This window comes from Schistocerca serialis, chromosome 6 (assembly GCF_023864345.2).
Source record: "Schistocerca serialis cubense isolate TAMUIC-IGC-003099 chromosome 6, iqSchSeri2.2, whole genome shotgun sequence".
In the NCBI taxonomy this organism is placed as follows: Eukaryota; Metazoa; Arthropoda; class Insecta; order Orthoptera; family Acrididae; genus Schistocerca; species Schistocerca serialis.
The window spans coordinates 716033849-716056245 of NC_064643.1; the positions used below are offsets into that span (position 1 = coordinate 716033849).

At 45.1% G+C, this 22397-nt stretch overlaps 1 protein-coding gene across 1 annotated transcript in view; it reads left to right on the forward strand.

Annotated features, from left to right (window-relative positions):
- The window catches only part of LOC126483650 (mucin-5AC-like), a 223299-nt gene that overhangs the window by 150350 nt on the left and 50552 nt on the right, over positions 1-22397 (forward strand). Inside the window, exon 3 of the mRNA XM_050106710.1 lies at positions 635-891. Within this exon, the coding sequence (XP_049962667.1) occupies positions 644-891 (248 nt within the window). The 5' untranslated portion in view covers positions 635-643. The remainder of the gene's footprint in view (positions 1-634; positions 892-22397) is intronic.

The window sequence follows — 22397 nt, forward strand, 5'->3', positions numbered from 1 at the left end:
ATCCTTACATTTTTCCCCTAGCCATCCCTGCTTAGCCATTTTGCACTTCCTGTCGATCTCATTTTTGAGACGTTTGTATTCCTTTTTGCCTGCTTCATTTACTGCATTTTTATATTTTCTCCTTTCATCAATTAAATTCATTATTTCTTCTGTTACCCAAGGGTTTATACTAGCCCTCGTCTTTTTACTTATTTTATCCTCTGCTACCTCCACTATTTCATCCGTCAAAGCTACCCATTCTTCTTCTACTGTTTTTCTTCCCCCCATTCCTGTCAACTGTTCCCTTATGCTCTCCCTGAAACTCTGTACAACCTCTGTTTATTTCAGTTTATCCAGGTCCCATCTCCTTAAATTCCCATCTTTTTGCAGTTTCTAGTTACTAGTCAACAGTTTTCGAATAAAACCTGAGCTTCAAACATTGATAGTTTCAACATTGCTATAAATACTCTTTATTATTAAATGACAAACAGGAGGATAACTGTGTGGAACAAAATGGTTCCATAGGTTACCCGGTCGTTTGTATATCGTCGCTCTGTTTCTAGACGGTTTACTGCTACGCCGTGCGATGTATGCGACTGCTGGACGGGCAGGGGTCGAGCCACACGCTTACGAGAGTGTTTGTTTGCCGTTGCAGGTCGGGCGCATGGCGGCAGCGCACGCGGTGCTGCTGCGGTTGCTGGTGGCGTGGGCGCTGCTGGCGGCAGCTGCGTGGGCGGCGGAAGACAGAGGGGGCGATGGTGGCGGCGGTGGAGGCGGCGGGGGCGGCGGCAGCGGAGGCAGCGCGGACGCGGAGGAGCGGTGGAGCGCGCCGGAGCAGGAGGCGCAGCGGCGCGGCTGGGTGCCGCTGGGGGCGGCCTACCAGCCGGGGGCCGGGCTCCCGCCGCAGCACAGGTGACTCAGCGCCGCAGAAAGGCAACCTTCCAAAAGACTGCCACGTCTGTAATGTGGCGTGCCCCAACAACTAAATTGAACAGGAAGTAAAAATAAAAACTTCTTCCTGCCTATCCTCTACACATGCAGCCATGGAAATAAGTATTAATAGAGTTTATTTATTTATTTATTGTTCCGCGGGACCAAATTAAGGAGAAGTCTCCATGGTCATGGAACGAGCCAATACATGAAATTATAACACGATATTAGAAACAGATAAAATGAAATATAAAGAAACATATTCAGGTGACAACTCGTAAGTTTAAATAAAGAAAATCAACAATGTAACACTGGAATTTGCTTAATTTTTTAGCTCTTCCAGGAGCTCCTCGACAGAATAGAAGGAGTGAGCCATGAGGAAACTCTTCAGTTTAGACTTAAAAGAGTTTGGGCTACAGCTAAAATTTTTGAGTTCTTGTGGTAGCTTACTGAAAATGGATGCAGCAGAACACTGCACTCCTTTCTGCACAAGAGTCAAGGAAGTGCATTCCACATGCAGATTTGATTTCAGCCTAGTATTAACTGAGTGAAAGCTGCTAACTCTTGGGAATAGGCTAATATTGCTAACAACAAACGACATTAAAGAAAATATATACTGTGAGGGCAATGTCAGAATTCCCAGACTATTGAATACGGGGTCGACAAGAGGTTCTCGAATTTACACCACATATAGCTCGAACAGCCCGTTTTTGAGCCGAAAATACCCTTTTTGAATCAGAAGAATTACCCCAAAAAATAATACCATACGCCATAAGCATATGAAAATATGCGAAGTAGACTACTTTTCGTGTTGAAGTGTCACTTGTTTCAGATACTGTTCTAATGGTAAATAAAGCAGCATTTAGTTTCTGAACAAGATCCTGGACATAGGCTTTCCACAACAGCTTACTATCTATCCGAACGCCTAGGAACTTGAACTGTTCCGTCTCGCTTATAATATGCCCAATCTGTCTGATCAAAATATCGGTTCTTGTTGAATTGTGAGTTAGAAACTGCAAAAACTGAGTCTTACTGTGATTTAGCATCACATTATTTTCCACAAGCCACGAACTTATTTCATGAACTGCATTATTTGATACTGTTTCAATATTACACACAAGATCCTTTACTACCAAGCTGGTGTCATCAGCAAACAGAAATATTTTTGAGTCACCCGTAATACTAGAAGGCATATCATTTTTATAAATAAGAAACAACAGTGGCCCCAGCACCGACCCTTGGGGAACGCCCCACTTAACAGTGCCCCATTGGGACTGAACATCACTACCACTCTCAATATTGCGGAAAATTACCTTCTGCTTTCTGTTCTTAAAGTAAGAGGCGAACCAGTTGTAAGCTACTCCCCTTGCTCCATAATGGTCCAACTTCTGCAGTAATATTTTGTGGTCAACACAGTCAAAAGCCTTCGTTAAATCAAAGAAAACAACTAGCGTTCGCAACCTCTTATTTAATCCGTCCAAAACCTCACAGAGAAAAGGGAATATAGCATTTTCAGTTGTTAAACCATTTCTAAAACCAAACTGAACATTTGACAGCAAATTATGTGAATTTAAATGCTCCAGTAACCTTGTATATACAATCTTCTCGATAACTTTAGCAAACACCGAATGCATAGAAATAGGTCTAAAATTGTCAACATTATCCCTGTCTCCCTTTTTATAAAGGGGCTTCACTACCGAGTACTTTAATCGGTCAGGGAACCGACCACACCTAAAGGAAAAGTTACAGATATGGCTAAGAACTGGGCTAACATACATAGAACAATACTTCAGTATTCTGCTAGATACCCCGTCATATCCATGAGAGTTCTTGGTCTTTAGTGATTTGATTATTAACTCAATATCCCTCTTGTCAGCATCATGGAGGAGCATTTCAGGTAACAGTCTCGGAACACTTTTTTCTAAGAGCGCTATATGATTCCCTGTTGGGACTAGGTTTCTATTTAGTTCACCTGCTATATTCAGAAAGTGATTATTAAATACTGTACATATGTGCGACTTATCAGTAACACGGACATTCCCACTACGCACTGATTCTATATCCTCAACCTGTCTTTGCAGACCAGCCACTTCCTTTACGACTGACCACATGGTTTTAATTTTATCCTGAGACTTAGCTATTCTATCAGCATCCCACATACTTTCTTGCCTTCCTAATAACATTTTTAAGCATCTTACAATACTGTTTGTAATGGGCTGCTGCATTTAGATTTTGACTGTTTCTAACGTTTTGATATAATTGCCACTTTGTTCTACAAGATATTCTTATCCCTCTAGTCAGCCACCCAGGCTGCCTGTTTGTGCTAGTACCCTGTTTTGAACGTTCTAACGGAAAGCAACTTTCAAAGAGCACGAGAAAAGTCTTGAGAAAAGCATTATATTTATCGTCTACTGTATCAGCGCTATAAACATCTTGCCACTCTTGTTCCTTGATAAGGTTTACAAAGGTCTCTACAGCAACTAGATCAGCTTTCCTAAACAGCTGATGACTATATTTAACACTTGTTGCAGCACAAAAATCTTTTAGAGTTAAAATTTGTGCATCATGATCTGAAAGGCCATTCACCTCTTTGCTAACACAGAAAGAGAATCAAACGTCTAATGACACAGTAACGAAGCTGAAAACAGTTCCCAAAAGGTTCTTCTGAAATTATTTCACCAGAAAACACAAAAAAACACCGGTTGAAGACTACTAAAGTTCCTAAATAAACCACTATACACAAACAATTAATTAGTACTTAGCTTTCGATGCGCCGCTACAGCTGCAACTGGTCAGCGCGGAATGTAAACACAGGTAAGAGGTTACGTTGCTCGATACGAAGCACTCACAAATATCAGGTCACAATACAAGAAAGGCAGAAGTAAATGAAGAAACCACTAATAAGTCACTTATATAGTAAATATTATCACAAAAACCGTTAAAATATGTATCTGAAACCTAAAAATATATAAAAACATAGAGAGCGATCTCACACACAGTCACTAGCTTATGACGTCACACCAAAGATTAATAGAGTAATATTCTTCTCGGGTGTGCAGCCGGATCATAACGTGATCTTGACACAATATTTCCGCGGTCCAACTGTCCGTCATCTTCAGGTGAGAGTGCTGGTACGCGATCTCGCCGGAACTGACTATTGTGTCAAGATTACGTTATGATGCGCCTGCACACCGGAGAAGAATATTATCAATTATTACGCCGGGAAAGCCTTCGTAATCATATTCATACTGAAGGTAGTGATAAACTACGATAGTGTGTTGGTATAGTAAATCACCCACAGCGCCGATACGAATAAGTACGATGATGTAGCGTCAGATAACCATGTTCTTGGTAATGAAGTTTCCCGTATGCCATGAATCTATTCTGAGAAAATAAAATATGTTACACTCCGCACGGTCTACGACAGGGCTAGATGTATTCGTACAGCGGGCTACTTTCAACCAAGCCGGCCGGGGTGCCCGAGCGGTTCTAGGCGCTACAGTCCGGAACCGTGCGACCGCTACGGTCACAGGTTCGAATCCCGTCTCGGGCATGGATGTGTGTGATGTCCTTAGGTTAGTTAGGTTTAATTAGTTCTAAGTTCTAGGGGACTGATGACCTTAGAAGTTAAGTCCCATAGTGCTCAGGGCCATTCAAGTATTACTTTCAACCAAACAAACGGCTGATGCAGCCCTGGAGTGCATGCCACACTTGTGTAGGCGTGTGGCGGCAGTGAAGAAACAGCACGTCGGACGTGGGTACCGTGGAACAGCAAAATGGGCCGCAAGGGGAAGGAAACTAGCATTGAGGAACGAAACATCGTTGTCGCCCAATATCTTCGACACCTGTCGTATACCGAAATCGCGAACATCATAGGACGAAGCCGAGCAACTGTGCAATCTATCATTAAGCGATATAAGGACAGGAATGTAGTAATAAACAGTGAACGACACGGTCGTCCACAGAAGTTTGCAGCAAGAGAGACCAGAATGCTACTAAGAACCATCAAGAAAAACCTGAAAAAGACAGCGTCGGCACTATCCGCATATGTGCATGACCACTTCCGAAAGGACATCACTCCAAGGGCATTTCTTACCATTCTCAATCGTTGGGCTACAGAGCCAGGGTCCCGAGACGAAAGCTCTACATTAGCAAAAAAAAAAAACAGGAAGTGGCGGATGGAATTTGCTGAACAGCATGTATCCGAGATAGCAGACTTCTGGGATACTGCATTGTTTAGTGATGAAAGCAAATTTAATATCGTGCACAATGATGGTAGTATCTTGGTCTGGAGAAGACCGAATACAGACCTCGAAACAACATTCAACCCACGGTGAAGCACGGAGGTGGTGGAGTGATGGTAAGGGGCTGTATGTCAGCCTCCGGTGTCGAAAAATTAGTGTTTGTGGAAGGTACCGTGGACAGATTTGTGTATATAAACATTCTCAAACAGAACTTACAACAGAGTGTTGACACCTTCGGTCTTCCTAGAAGTTATTACTTCCAACAGGACAGTGATCCCAAAACAGACGGCGCAAATTGCCCGGCTGTGGTTGCTCTACAACACCCCACACACTCTTAAATCACCAGCTCAGAGTCCGGACCTGAATCCCATCGAACACTTGTGGAGTGAGCTGGAAACACGAGTGAGAAAACACGTCATCCGTAGTAAGGCCTCTTTGAAAGAGGTTCTCCTTAGAGACTGGGAAGGTATCACCTTGGAAACTACAAGAAAATTGGTCCATTCCATGCCACGGAGGTTGCGAGAAGTAATACATCGGAAGATATGCATACGAAGTGTTAAACATGTTCTGCCTTTGTTAGAAGTGTCATTTTCTGTTGGTGTATGAATACTTAGTTCCCAGAGCGGTAGAGAACTTGGCAGACCTATTTTGTATTTTTTTTGTAAAGGCTTGTTCATTCTCGTTCTATATACCAGCATAGCTGCATTGGCGACTGGCCAATGTCTATAGTGCGTATCCAATTAGTGTTTTTCGTTTCGTATTGTCAATAAAAGCAGTTTACTTTTCCGCGCTCTAGTGTATGAATACCTATTTCCATTACTGCATACGAGAGGTGTTCAATAATTAATGTAATTCCGGTTGAAAAAAATTGCGGAATTTGTTGTGGGACAATTTGGAATATTCCCGCTTCAGTCTCTATAGTTTCATGAAGTTACAATACGTGGCGGAACTATACGTAGCCTTCAAAATGGTGTCTGTACCGGAGGTGCTTTCCAATCAGAGAGCTGTCATCGAGTTTCTCTTGGTGGAAAACCAGAGCTTCGCATATATTCACGGACTCTTGAAGAATGTCACCCTGAAAGTGAAAAAAAAGACGGTGAGTCGTTAGGCAAGGCGTCTGTCATCACCGGAGTGCAAACCTGTACGATCTCCCGCGTGCCAACCGACCACACGCAGCTGTCACTCTTGGAATGTTGGAACGTGCGGACACTCTCATTCTAGGTGTTCGACAAATCACAATCAAACACCTCGCTGCCTAACTGGATGTCTCTTTTGGTAGTGCTGACACACTCGTCCACCAGTTGGGATGCTCGAAAGTGTGTCCCTACTAGATTCCTCGCCGCAAAAAGCAATGGAATTACTTGCGCGGTACGAGGCTGATCTTGACAATTTCTGTCGAACATCGTCACAGGCGATGAAACATGGGTTCATCACTCCGAGCGGGAAACAAAACGGCAGTCCATGGAGTGGCGCCACACCGCCTCTCCTCTATAGAAAACGTTCAAAGTCTCTTCTCAGCCTTTAAAGCCATGGCGACGATCTCCTGGGACTCTGAAGGGGCTATTCTGTTTGATGTCCTCCCTCATGATGGAACGGTCATCTCTTAAGTGTATTGTGCTACCACCTAGCAATTGAAGAAACGACTTCAGCGTGTTCATCGTCACAAAAATGCAAACCAACTTCTATTCCAAGACAACGCAAGGTCTCGCACAAGTCTGCGCAGCCAAGAGGAGTTCACGAAACTTCATTGGACTGTTCTTCCTCATCCACCCTAGAGCACGGATCTCGCACCTTCCGACTTCCATCCGTCTGCCCCAATGAAGGATTCATTCTGCGGGAAGCAGCACGTGGATGATGAGGAGGTCATTGATGCAGCAAGACCTTGACTCCGACGGCGGCCGGTAGAGTTGTACCATGCAGGCATAGTAGCCCTCTCAGCAAGGTGGCGTAAAGCCGTCGCATTGAACGTAGTTTGTGCTGAAAACTTCGGATTTGTAGCCAAAAGAGTTGGGAATAATATGGTGTATTGGAATCCTGATTAAAACCAAACTGCTTTCAGAAAAAAATTGTGTTGCAATACTTATTGAACCCGCCTCGTGCCCTCAGGGTCTCAGCGTTCGTTTGCTGAGTACGGGCTTGGTGACGCTGGGGTTCCTGAGCTGGGGACTGGTAAGCACCGCCAGTCCCCTGTCACCGAAGCTCTGGGCATGCTTCAGCGACCACCACGCGGCGCGGCGGTGGAACGCTGTGTGTCAGAGTAATGAGGATCTTGGCTTGACTGCCCAGATCGCGAGAATGGAATAAACAACCTCTATAAAAAACCCTCAATCTCAAGGTGTTCTGCGCCCTGATGAGATGAATGACTGTTGAGGTGGAATACTCGTTGGCGGGCAACCTCTGGGGAACCTGCTGCACCTCAGTTGTATAAGGCTTACCCAGACTTGCGGGACTCTGTCTCAGTGGACCCTTATTTCCCTAGCTGCTCGTGGGACCGAAATGGAACCCTCAAAATCTTCTTCTCCTCCTCCCAGCGGGAAGGGCATACCACATGGGAGTTCTCACACCCACTCATCAAAAAGAATAATAATCAACTTGTTGTCAGCAGCGGGGCTCAAGGAGTCATGAACAACAATGTCTTTGTAGTGATCAAGAGGAAGGAAGGGACGTTTGAAAAAGTGTCCCCCTTCCATATCCACAAAGGCTTAGAAGGGCTGGCTTTTACCATAAAGTCTATTAAGCGGTTGCGCAATGGTTCCTTGCTTGTTGAGACTAACTCTACAAAGCAGGTGGAACTATTGAAGAAGTCACAGAAATTGGGTGAGTACGACCTCATCGTTGAGTTGCATAACTCCAGCAAAGGTGTGGTAACCTGCCGTGATATTATGGATATAGACGTTGCCGAACTCAGACAAGAATGGGCACCACAGGGGATCATAGATGTGGAACAAAGGACACGCAAGAACAATGGAGAGACTGAGAAGACTGCCTCTTTTATTGTGACCTTCAATTCTCCAACGCTACCTGAACACATCATGGCAGGTTTCCTCTGACTTAGGGTTCGGCCCTATGTACCTAACCCTACGCAGTGCTTCGAATGTCAGCGTTTTACCCATACAACGCTGAGTTGAAGAGGCGAAGTGTGGAAAGGCAGCCCATGAAGCTGGGACAGACTGTCCATCTCCAGCAATCTGTATTAACTGCTCTAGAAGCCACCCAGCCTGGAGCCGAGACTGCCCTGTTTTTGCAGAGGAACGCAAAATTCAGGAAATCAAAGTGACCACGCAGATCCCCTACGCGGAAGCCAAAAAGGACTATCAGGCGATGAAACCCCCTGTCTTTGCCTTTTCTTATGCTTAGTTGGTGCAGAAGCCTGTTACTAATGTCGACGCTTCGATTCAGACAACGTCCAGTGTTCCACCATCCACCTCTAGCATCTGAACTTGAACCTGTATGTGCCAAAATAAAGTGAAAGACATAGCGATCCAGACACCTACAACGGAAGAGTCCTGCAATGCTTCCTCAGTGCACAGCCCGAAGGCACCCCAACAGCAGAGTCCCCCTCAACGCCAAGTTTCTTAAGAAAAGTGGCTCTCACCGCCCCCTTTCCCCTTTATCCTTGCTGAGAATGGAAGCAGGGAAAGGACCCCAACATTCGGGTCGAAAGCTGACCTGGGCGCCATCAGACGTCATTCTCGCATGTCAGACTGATGATGAGGGCATCATGGATTTTGATGTCTCATCACCAGACTCAGTCAGCCCTAAAACCCCACCTCGCTCTATAAGCGCCTCACCACCTTGGCGCAAAGACAGGGGTAAATCAAGACGACATTGATAAAATGGCTCCCATACTTCATTGGAATGTAAATGGATACAGGACTCATCTGGCAGAACTGAGACTCCTTGTACAGGACAGACCCCTCTGCCTTCAAGAGACTCATTTTAAAGAGACTGACACACGTGTATTTGGAGGTTACCACCTTTATAGAAACGACGACCTTACTGGTGACAGGGAAAAAGATGACGTTGCAGTGTTTGTAAAGGATACTATTCACTCCTCACCTATTCCCTTAACAACAACACTACCAGCGGTTGCTGTTCGGATAGTGGTCCATGTTGACATAACAGTGTGCGCTGTGTAATTACCACCCCATGAGCCTCTTGATAGTGGGGTGCTCACTCATTTTCTTGATGAACTACCTCGACCCTTTCTCCTTTTGGGAGGGGCTTCAATGCACACAGTGCAGTATGGGATTCTAACACCACATGCCCCAAGGGTCGGGTACTTGGGGAAATGTTACAAACAACAGATCTTACACTGTTGAACACGGGTCAAGCCACACATTCTAGTACCACTACGGGTTCGTCTACAGCCATAAACCTCTCCTCCTGCCCGCCCGCGCTTCGGGACACTGCTCAGTGGGCAGTGGACGATGACATTCATGGTAGTCACCATTTCCCTATCTGGATCCATCCGCATGATGGAGCAGATCCTAAAAGAAAGCCGCCGAGATGGTTATACAAGAAGGCTAACTGGATGCTTTACAGGCAGTTAGCTGTTTTCGAGCAATGTGACGGCATCCAGGACTAAGTGGATCACATTACAGCTGTGATTCACCATACCGCTGATGCATCCATCCCAAAGACTGTGGATGTGTCCAGGAGGCGACCTGTCCCCTGGTGAAAAAATGAGTGTCATTTTGCAATCAGGCACAGGAGGGCAGATTCAATCGATGCCCTACAGATGAGAATCTTGCTAACTTTCGAATGGCGCGTGCAAAGGAGAGGAGAATAATTCGGGAGAGTAAGCAGAGGAGTCGGCAAGAGCTCCTGAGCTCCATCAAGAAGTCCACATCCGCAAGAAAAGTATTGGAAACCATCAGGAGGATCTCAAGGCACAACTCTCGACCCCCAATAGCGGCTGTACGAATACAGGGGTCTCTTGTAGCATCGATGAGGGGTATAGCTCAGACAATGGCTGAATCATATAAATCCATCACAGGAGATTCTAGCCAGGATCCCTCCCTCCGTCGCTAACGGGAGGCACAGGACAAGGCTGATCTTGATTTCTGTTCCACCAACATGGAAGAATACAACCAGCCTTTCTCATTGTGGGAGCTCGATTCTGCATTGTCATGTGCTTGTGATACGAATCCTGGAAACGAACTGATAACCTACAGCATGTTGCAACAGTTGGACCGACGGTCGAAGGAAGTCCTCCTTCAGCTCTTCAATAAAATTTCGATTACGGGCGACTTTCCCAACTCGTGGAAAGAATCTATTTTAATCCCAATTATAAAACCAGGGAAGTATCGGACGGAGCGTGGTGGTTATCGTAGTATTAGCCTGACAAGCTGCGTAGGAAAGACTAGCGTATGACCAGTCGGCGCCTGGTGTGGGTTCTGTAAACCAAGTACCTACTCAGTCGCTCCCATTGTGGGTTCAGGAGGTGTCGCTCCACTCTCGATAACCTGATCCTGCTCGAAGCTGCAATTCAACAAGCTTTCCTTCGTAGTCAACACCTTATCGGTTCTACACAGGGTTGTGATGTTGCATTGAAGATGACAGTGATTAGGAAATATCGAGCCATAACCAGACATGCTAAACTGAGAGTGCTCAAATCTCTGGTTTTCCCAGTTTCACCTTATGGCGTTGAAACATGGAGAATAACTGAAGCGGACCGTAAAAGGAATGATGCCTTCGAGATTTGACCGTGTAAGAGGTTGCTGCGACTATCATGGATGGACAAACGGACCAACAGATCAACCCTTCAAGAACTCATGGCGGAGAAGAGGTCGTCCAGTATTCGTTTCCAGCGAATCCTGCAGTTGATTGAACACGTAAATCGACGACAGGAGGGTAACTTGGAAAAGATGATCATCCAAGGAAAAGTCTAAGGGAAAAGATTATAGAAAAGATCACCGTGACGAGGGACAGACCAGATAAAGGAGAAGAGGCATCAGACAAGGGACCAGGTACTCCGAGATGCAGAAGACCGGGAAAATAGAGACAGATTGTTAAGAGGATTGTGTGATCGGTCACCAAATTTCAACTAAGAAAGACGGAGTGTTAATGATAATGTTCCTGCTGCCACATATGATATCGACAACAGACTCTTAGATGGCACCGGTGTCAGTGTAATTGGTGCGCTATACCCAAATTCATATCAGGAACACATTCTAAAAATGTAACAACTGAAATGATACAGTGCAAGTTCCAAAGACACTCTTTTATTAAAGAACACAAATACTGAACTTCAATAGCGTTGAAGTCCGTAACAGTGCTAACTACAATTACACAGTGCAGTCTCTATTCTGCCGTAAACATTGTTGAGGAGTGTCAGTTCCTCTTCAGTTCGATGCACTGTGTGGCCGGAGCTGTAGCGGCTACTGTGGACACACTCGAATACTCTCGCTGCTGGATAACTCTCCGCCGGACGACACACCCGTGGCTAGGGCGCAGTCCGTGACTCATATAATAGCGCAGAGTGATACGACATTAACTTCATGCTATTGGCTACTAGTGCGGGGTGATACTGCCCGCTGGTATGGAGTAATGCTACAGCTGGTACTACTGGCTGCTTGCGTAGTGGGATATTACAGTTTCGTACTGTTCGCTGCTAGCACGGAATTATGCTACAGCTCCGTACTATTGGCTCCATGTGACGAGTGACATGCAAGGTAGTCGATTAGAGAGGGCCGCTAGAATACGTACCAGCTTCGCCTAGTGTATATGCAGTACCGGTCACCTCCCGTAGTTGAAGGATACTCTATGTGTCAGGGGTTGCGGCTCAGCGTCTCTTGCGTTGTACGTTTTACAGCTAAGGCATTTCTGCACATGCACTGTGTGAGTGTTGTTAAATTCTGTGGAAACTGCTTCAACACACACCATTTTATGGCAATACAAACGCTCAACATTTACAATACGTACTCAAGCTTGAAATGAGTAACAGAAACAGTAGTTTCGAATATATGAAATGTATTCGCAGTTGCGAATACGAACAACCAGCAGCTGTATAAGGGAATGACTGCAATGAAAATTTATGCCGTACCTGGATTCGAACCCGAATTTCCCGCTTTATACAAGCGCTCTCTTTAACCGCTTTCGTTACCCGTGCACAACTCACGGCCAGACCCAAACTTCATATGACATCACTCGTGCGTCACAACTTGTAATCGTACATAGTCATCATCAGTGTTCTGCCAAAAGGCAGGTTTTCACATGGTAGTTCTCCAGGCTGTCCGGTCTTCTGCCATCCTCTTCAGGTCTGCATAATTTCCGCTTCCCTTTATGTCGTCTATCATCTTGTATCTCCTTCTTCCTTTCAGTCTTCTCTCACAAACCAATCCTTCCAAAGCATCTGCTAGCAAGCACTCCCTTCTCAATGAATGTCCCAACCAGTTCTTTTTCCTTTCTCTTACAACCTTCAGCACACATCTTCTCTCACCAACCCTTTCCAATAAATATTCTTTCATTACTCACTCTTTCCATCCAGCTTATTCTCTCCATTCTCCTCCACATCCACATCTCAAATGCTTCTAATCTATTTTCATGCTCTCGTCTCAGCGTCCATGTTTCTGCCCCATATAGTGCCACACTCCAGACAAAACATTTTGCAAGCCTTTTCCTTAGTCCTTTATCTAATTTGCCACATAAGAGTCTCCTCTTTCTGTTGAATGTCTCCTTCGCTACGGCAATTCGAGTTTTCATTTTCTGGTGACATCTCAAGTCTTTAGTTATCGTGCTTCCAAGATATTTCAATGCACTTACTTGGCTAATGGTAGAGTGTCCTATTTTAATATTGGACAGTCTGCGTCTTGTACTGATGATCATACTCTTTGTTTTTGCTGTGTTTATTTGCATCCCATATTCCACACAAGCTTCATTCAGAACTTTCAACATGTCATTCACTGTCCGCTCACTTTCTGCCAGTAATACCATGTCATTAGCAAATCTTATACATTCTATTCTCTTTCCAGCAGTACATATTCCTCTTTTCTCAGCTCATAATCTCTTCAAGGTATACGTTAAACAACAGTGGGGGAAGGCAACAACCTCGTCTAACACCTCGTTCAATTGTGCTTCCTTCTGACATTTCGTTTCGTATCCTTATCCTTACTTTCTGTTGTAAATATATATTCTGTATCAGTCGTCCCTCTTTCCAATCTACTCTTACATATGACGTCACTCCTGCGTCACAACCTGTAATCGTACACACATTATGTAATTCCCGTATAGGGAAGGACATTTTAGCTGAAACTTGCTACCTGGTATCGGTAGGTAAATACGGCATTGCAGTGCCTGTGTTGTTACGAAGAACGATAGAGTGTTCCTTCGGACACGCATGCATGCCCTTCACCGCACGGGAATTACGTAACGTGTGAACGAGTACAGGCTGTGACGCAGGAACGGCGACATACTGAGGTTCGGGGGTGGCCGTGAGTCGTGCACGGATAGGCAAAGGGGTTGAGGCGACTGCTCGAGTAAAGCGGAACGCGTTCGAGTTCTGCTCCGGCACAAATCTTCATTGCAGTCATTCCCTTATACAACTGCTGGTTGTTCGTGTTCGCAACTGCCTGAAATTTCGTGTATTTAAGAACGACTACTGTCGCCTCAGTGCAAGTTCCTTCGGAAATGCACGCGTGTTCGAATGAATATTACATCGTTCTTCTTCACAACACAGACATTGTCGTAGTAATTTCGAAAATAAATATCTAGAGGTTTTAAGTTTATTACTTTAATCGCAAAAAGTTTTTGGAACTGAAGTGCTATATTTTTCTGAGAGACATTGTGCGTCACAAAGAGGTTTACTGTCGTCAGTACAAAAAAATGGGCCCTAAAAGAGTCGGAAAACATATTACTTCCTTCCACACACGTCTCCTGAAACAAAAACGACAAGAAATTCAGAGACATTAGAGGTCATACCGAAGTTTACCGGCAGTTATTCTCCCCACAGACCATTCGAGAATGTAACAGAGAATAGGTAGGGAGGGGGGGGGGGGGGGAGAGGGGGAAGTACGGTATGTAGATGTAGATATCCTATGCTTTGTATTATAAGTGTTTTGTTTTAACAAGATGTGCAGGAAAGACGAATGGAAACCTTGTTGAGTGATTTCTGGTTAAGTACAGTGCGTGTGTTAGGGTAACTGTGAACGCTACTCTAATTCCACCTGCGCCAGAGTACTGCTCCAGCTACAGTCTGGAGCTGAGCGACCGCTACGGTCGCAGATTCGAATCCTGCCTCGGGCATGGATGTGTGTGATGTCCTTAGGTTAGTTAGGTTTAATTAGTTCTAAGTTCTAGGCGACTGATGACCTCAGAAGTTAAGTCGCATAGTGCTCAGAGTGATTTGAATCATTTTACTACTCCAGCATTCGGGGGCCCGGTATAGGAAGATATAGTTGCCAATATCGTTAAAGGTTACGTGAAAGTATTGTAGAGATGTTTAGCAAGATTAAATGAAAACTGTCGAAAGAATCGCGATGTTGTTCCACGAATTCAAGTTTTGTTGAATTTGTAGAGGACTGTTCAAAGTAAAGGGGTTGGACAAAGATATTGAAACAGCGCGAGAGATGCATGCATGAACATAAATGCCAAGCCTGCTGGTTGCGCTGTTGTATTTGGCCACGAACGGTACCTGTACACAATGCCCTCAATGCTCTGCAAATTTCAGTCGTGGCCAGAACAGCGTTCTGTGTAGTTGTGAGTGCATTATGTCGGAGCTAAATGTCTTCGAATCTGGGTCGTATGGTCGGTGCTTCCGTAACCAAGGTGGTCGAAGTGTTTGGTATTTCAGGAGGCACCATATTGAAGATCTATAGCACATACAGGGTAAGCGGAGAAACGTCATTCGCTAGATCAAACGCGGACGAAAGAATGTGTTGAGTGGTCGGGACACGGCCACTAAAGAGGATTGTGACCAAATGCAAGAGGACGGCAGGTGCAGTAAGTCACTGCAGAACTGATTGTCGCACTCACGAACCGTACCAACACCAGCTCCACAAGCAGGGAATTGCGGCACGAGTTGGAATTCCAAAACACACGTCACGAAGCTATAAGACCTGGACTGTCAAGCAGTGGAAGAAAGTCATTTGGTCTGATGACCCTTGTTTCACGCTGTTTTCAACTTCTGGCCGAGTTTATGTCCGAAGAGTGAAGCATGAGGGGGGGGGGGGGGGCGTGTCAGTAATGATTTGGGCAGCCATATAGTCATACTACATGGGTCTCACGGTTATTCCCTGCACCATACGTCAATTCGTTGCAGATCTTCCTGCATTTCAGTACAATTTTCCATTGTTACAACCTCTCGATATACTACAGCATCATCCACAAAAAGCCTCGGTGAACTTCCGATGTTATCCACAAGGTCATTTATGTATATTGTGAATAGCAACGGTCCTAAGACACTCCCCTGGGGCACACCTGAAATCACTCTTACTTCGGAAGACTTCTCTCCATTGAGAATGACATGCTGCGTTCTGTTATCTAGGAACTCTTCAATCCAATCACACAATTGGTCTGATAGTCCATATGCTCTTACTTTGTTCATTAAACGACGGTAGGGAACTGTATCGAACGCCTTGCGGAAGTCAAGAAACACGGCATCTACCTGGGAATCCGTGTCTATGGCCCTCTGAGTCTCGTGGATGAATGGCGTGAACTGGGTTTCACACGGTCGTCTTTTTCGAAACCCATGCTGATTCCTAAAGAGTAGATTTCTAGTCTCCAGAAAAATCACTGTACTCGAACAGAATACGTGTTCCAAAATTCTACAACTGATCGAAGTTTGGGATATAGGTCTGTAGTTCTGCACATTTGTTCGACGTCCCTTCTTGAAAACGGGGATGACCTGTGCCCTTTTCCAATCCTTTGGAACGCTACGCTCTTCTAGAGACCTACGGTATACCGCTACAAGAAGGGGGGCAAGTTCCTTCGCGTACTCTGTATAAAATCGAACTGGTATCCCATCAGGTCCAGCGGCTTGTAGGCGATAACATCTCGATCGGCAAAGGATTCCAGTCCACGAAGGGAGGCGTTTTCACAACGAACAATGGCTAGGATAAACCAGAATTTCCAGTAGCGACATCCAGAGTAAAATTAACCTTGCAGCCTCGGAAGAATATAGGTCCATTTAAGATTACTGCTTGAGCTGTTCCATTGCCTCCAAGTTTATTTTCGAGGCTTATAATATGTTTCTAGACTGGCATGCAGGAGGATCTGCAACGAATTGACGCATGGTGCAGGGAATGGCAATTGAATCTCAATGTAGACAAGTCTAATGTGCTGCGAATACATAGAAAGAAAGATCCTTTATCATTTAGCTACAATATAGCAGGTCAACAACTGGAAGCAGTTAATTGCATAAATTATCTGGGAGTAGGCATTAGGAGTGATTTAAAATGGAATGATCATAAAAAGTTGATCGCCGGTAAAGCCGATGCCAGACTGAGATTCATTGGAAGAATCCTAAGGAAATGCAATCCGAAAACAAACGAAGTAGGTTACAGTACACTTGTTCGCCCACTGCTTGAATATTGCTCAGCAGGGTGGGATCCGTACCAGATAGAAAACAAAGGAAGTAGGTTACAGTGCACTTGTTTGCCCACTGCTTGAATATTGCTCAGCAGTGTGGGATCCGTACCAGATAGGGTTGATAGAAGAGGTAGAGAAGATACAACGGAGAGCAGCGCGCTTCGTTACAGGATCATTTAGTAATCGCGAAAGCGTTACGGAGATGATAAACTCCAGTGGAAGATTTTGCAGGAGAAACGCTCAGTAGCTCGGTACAGGCTTTTGTTGAAGTTTCGAGAACATACCATCAACGAGGAGTCAAGCAGTATATTGCTCCCTCCTGCGTATATCTCACGAAGAGACCATGAGGATAAAATCAGAGAGAATAGAGCCCACACAGAGGCATACCGACAATCCTTCTTTCCACGAACAATACGAGACTGGAATAGAAGGAAGAACCGATAGAGGTACTCAAAGTACCCTCCGCCACACACCGTCAGGTGGCTTGCGGGGTATGGATGTAGATGTAGATGTAGACTCTGTATTCTGTAAGGCCGCATTACTACCAAGGACTATCAGTGCCGGATTAGCTGCGTAGCAAGAGTTAGCAAATGCTACGGGCCTCAGGCATGGGTGTAAAAGAAAAAGGATCCATCAAGTCAGTACACCTCAGTAGACCAGGCTTGAAAATGAACCTGTAAGGTTAGAAACTAGTCGCCTAGTAAATACTACAACTGTTGGCAGAATCATTAATAAACGCTTTAAGGAATTTAAAGTTTCTGTTCCCTGTCAATGAATTGTTGAAACTGAAGTCCAATGGAAGGACGGAGGTGTCCAAATCTACAATGAGTAGTAACATTTTAGCTCATTTCTAAAAGTGAGCGTTGGTCACACCGTACATTTGTTGATTAGTTGACACCAGCGAGAATCTTACGGGGGAATTCCTTAATGTTTTCCGAGCTAGTAGTAACAACCTGTCCAATTAGAACAGGGTTCTATATATTACCAATACAAAGCAATTAATGGAATCTATATTAATTTTAGTAAGACTGCTATTTTAGGCTTTCATTCCTTCTACAGAGTATTTACTTTTATTACAGCCCTTTTGATACGAGCCGTCTGGAATGAGGGTTTGCTGTCTAGTTGGTGGACTGTTGTATAATGTGTACAACTTGACCAAAGCTCACTAAATTTCTTTAAACAGGAATGTCATTGACATTAAATACCGTAGTGGGCCAAACTATGACAATGCTACTAACGTGAGTGGGAAGTACAGCGGCTTAGAAGCACGAACAAGGAGATAAATAAATACCCAGAATACATCTCTTGTTTTGAGCATTCATTAAATTTGGTTGCAAATGCGCTGCAGAATGCTGTGCAGAAACATCCCTTTTCTTCGGTCTTATTGAAAGCCTCTGTATTTTTTTCCGCTTCTACCTATCGAAGGGGTCTTTTTTTGAAGGCTTTGAAAGAAACTAGTTCAGAAACACCGAATTTGAAAAGATTGTCGGACAATGGGTGGTCGGCCCGAGAAGATGTTTCGAAGGCATTTGTATGTAGCTTACCGCTGTCAAACATGTTTTGAATGACATATCTAGTAACACTGTCAAAGGCTGACTACTTTTGAAGATGGTTTAGTTCGAAACGGGAATAATGACAACCAGTTGTAACGAAATCCACCCATTATAAATCGTTACATGAGTACGTCCACCAATGTGGTTCACATTTTCAAATACTGAGGCAAAAGTCAAAGTGCTGACCGGCTGTGCAGAATAAAGCCACAGATTTCGAGACGACGCCAGCGAAATACGAAGTAAGATCATTTAAGCGCCTTTACTGCACTCGATGAATATGGAGAAAATCAAACATCTTGACTACATTTCGAAATTCAGGTGCTTATTGTCATAACTGGTAATGTGCTGTCTGCATTAGCTGAACGTATGGAAGAATACCATGAAGTGACAAGCGTATTTGAAATACTTCGGCAATTTTAACAGCAGAAGAGATGTTGAAAGCAACTCCAATTATTATCGCCAGAGCCTAACTTGATTTGGAAGAAAGCCTAGGAGACGAACACGTGCAGCTGAGCTGCTCAAAACAGATATGAATGCTGCTATTCACAGCAAAAAGCACAAGCCCCTGGAACTGCAGTTTTACAAAGTTTTAATGAAAAAATCATTATAATCGTGTTTCCCAAGTGTAGAAGTACACTACTGGCCATTAAAATTGCTACATCACGAATATGACGTGCTACAGACGCGAAATTAAACCGACAGGAAGAAGATGCTGTGATATGCAAATGATTACCTTTTCAGAGCATTCAGACAAGGTTGGCGCCGGTGGTGACACCTACGACGTGCTGACATGAGGAAAGTTTCCAACCGATTTCTCATACACAAACAGCAGTTGACCGGCGTTGCCTGGTGAAAGGTTGTTGTGATGCCTCGTGTAAGGAGGAGAAATGCGTACCATCACGTTTCCGACTTTGATAAAGGTCGGATTGTAGCCTGCCGCGGCTGCGGTTTATCGTATCGCGACATTGCTGCTCGCGTTGGTCGAGATCGAATGACTGTTAGCAGAATATGGAATAGGTGGGTTCAGGAGGGTAATACGGAACGCCGTGCTAGATCCCAACGGCGTCGTATCACTAGCAGTCGAGATGACAGGCATCTTATTCTCATGGCTGTAACGGATCGTGCAGCCACGTCTCGATCCCTGAGTCAACATATGGGGACGTTCGCAAGACAACAACCATCTGCACGAACAGTTCGACGACGTGTGCAGCAGCACGGACTATCAGCTCGGAGACCGTGGCTCCGGTTACCCTCGACGTTGCATCACAGAGAGGAGCGCCTGCGATGGTATACTCAATGACGAACCTGGGTGCACGAATGGCAAAACGACATTTTTTCGGATGAATCTAGGTTCCGTTTACGGCATCATGATGGTCGCATCCGTGTTTGGCGACATCGCGGTGAACGCACATTGGAAGCGTGCATTCGTCATCGCCATACTGGCGTATCATCCGCCGTGATGGTATGGGGTGCCATTGGTTACACGTCTCGGTCACCTCTTGTTCGCATTGGCGGCACTTTGAACAGTGGACGTTACATTTCAGACGTGTTACGACCCGTGGCTCTACCCTTCATTCGATGCCTGTGAAACCTTACATTTCAGTAGGATAGTGCACGACCGCATGTTGCAGGTCTTGTACGGGCCTTTCTGGATACAGAAAATGTTCGACTACTGCCCTGGCCAGCACACTCTCCAGATCTCTTATCAATTGAAAACGTCTGGTGAATGGTATCCGAGCAACTGGCTCGTCACAATACGCCAGTCACTACTCTTGGTGAACTGTGGTATGGTGTTGAAGCTGCATGGGCAGCTGTACCTGTACACGCCATCCAAGCTCTGTTTGACTGAATGCCCAGGCGTATCAAGGCCGTTATTACGGCCAGAGGTGGTTGTTCTGGGTACTGATTTCTCAGAATCTATGCACCCAAATTGCGTCAAAATGTAATCGCATATCACTTCTAGTATAATATATTTGTCCAATGAATACCCGTTTATCATCTGCATTTCTTATTGGTGTAGGAATTTTAATGGCCAGTAGTGTATTTTTACGCTTTTAATTGTCTTTGATGAGCACCAGCCGCAATGGGGAACTTTATTTTTCAACATTAAAGTGCATTAAAAATAAGTGAAGAAACATCGTGAGGCAACGTGTGTCAAACGACCTCACATTAATGAATTTAGGGTGTGTGATTTGGCTGAGATATATTGATTTGACTAGTGTTGTCTCTAAATTTGCCCTTATAAAATCGTAAATCTTTTTTTATTTTATATCCTAAACTTTGAGGCGTAAAGCAAACCTAGGGCCTCTTCTTAGCTTTTGCTATGCACCACAATCTGGCTCCATCCGGCAATGATGGTTGTGTGGCTACTCTCACTGATCAGGTGCGTTCCATGGTACAGTATTTGTTCCCAAATAGTGATGCTGTGTTCCAAGACGACAAGGCCCCTGTTCACACAGCAGGACTGGTTTCGTGAGCACCAGGATGAATTGTCGCATCTCCTCTGATCCCAAGTCACCAGATCTCAACATTATTGAGCCTTTGTGTTGTGCTTTGGAGAGAAGGGTGCGTGATTGCTATCCATCTCCATCACTATTTGCAGGAAAAATCGTATAAGATTCCCTTGAAAACCATGCAGGAGCCGTAGTTATCCTTTCCGAGACCACTAGACGCTGTTTTGAATCCCAACGGTTTTCCCACACTGTGTTAGGCATGATAGTGTGTTGAGGTTTTTCGTGTTTCAGTATTTTTCCCCACCCCAGTAGCTGCGCAGTATTTCTAGTGTTTCCACCGAGAAAAGATGGAATGATTAGATGTGTATGAGGGTATTCGGTCAGTAACTATACCACCATTCCATACGCGAACACAGTAGGACAACGAGAACATAATACTACTCACAGACACCATCTTTTGTCCACTGTACGAGGGATAGTCATAAAGTTGTAATTATCACATTAAAAAAATCGAGATCCGACCCAGAAACTTGGTGACGGTGCTAGTCGTCCTCTACATATCTGTTCTTCAATTCAGTACAATTTTACCAGCGATCGATGACTTGGTGAAGATCTCTGTTGTACAAGTCTGCATTTGGCTATTAAGAAAACGTTCCATCTCGAAAATCACCTGCTGGTCGTTTTGGAAATCCCTGCCACGCAGTCTGACGAAATAGGAAGTGGTCACTACGTGTCAGGTCAGGATAATACAGGGGGGCGGGGGGGGGGGGGGGGGGGGGGGGGGAGGGCGGGAGTAGGGGGATAGACAAAATTTGACAGTCTAAAAAGCAGAACGTGTAACCAGTACCTGTGCAAATGGACGTGGAACGTTGTGGTGGAGCAGTAACACCATGTTGAATAGCTTTCCATGAAGCTTCGTCTTGGCAGTCCCTCATAACTCGTCAGGAGAATTCGGTTGTGTTCTCCTGTGATGGTTTGCTCCTGGCGAAACTGTTAGCACCACACCATGGCAACCCCAGATAAACAGCATCACTTTGCCCGGTGGTGGTTGGGAATTGATCCACACCTGATTTTCGCTGCTTTTACTGTTGCCTCGATTGTGATACACGGGTCTTGGAGCCCCAAGGCCTCCACTGCTCTTGCGGTTTCCGTTTCTGCACGGAGAGAAGGTCCGCCACTTCGTCCTTCGTCATTCGGAGTTTCTTTGATCACACTGAAAGCGTCTGCGCCGTCTCACGTTGTGGCCCATTGTTGCGCCACACTACCGCCACACACCGTTGGGTGGCTTGCGGAGTATAAATGTAGATGTAGATTCTCCTTTTCGGTGGTATTAAACGATAAACTTTCCACTGCTCGCTTCGGTCCTTTGTCCCGAGGTCGTGGCGCTACGGGTAGCCTCTCGTATATCACAGAGAATAGGCAGCTAAAGACATCATCCGGATTGGCCTGACCGCAGCTGCAACATTCCCGCTGCTGCCTTGGGCGTTTTCACTAGGTGTGAGCAATAGCAAAATTCCAGCAGGCGGCGGTCTGTGTCACGTTCAGAATGTGGAAGACGTTGATAAATGATCCACACCTGATTTTCGCTGCTTTTACTGTTGTGATACACGGGTCTTGGAGCCCCAAGGCCCCCACTGCTCTTGCGGTTTCCGTTTCTGCACGGAGAGACGGTCCTTCGGAGTTTCTTTGATCACACTGAAAGCGTCTGC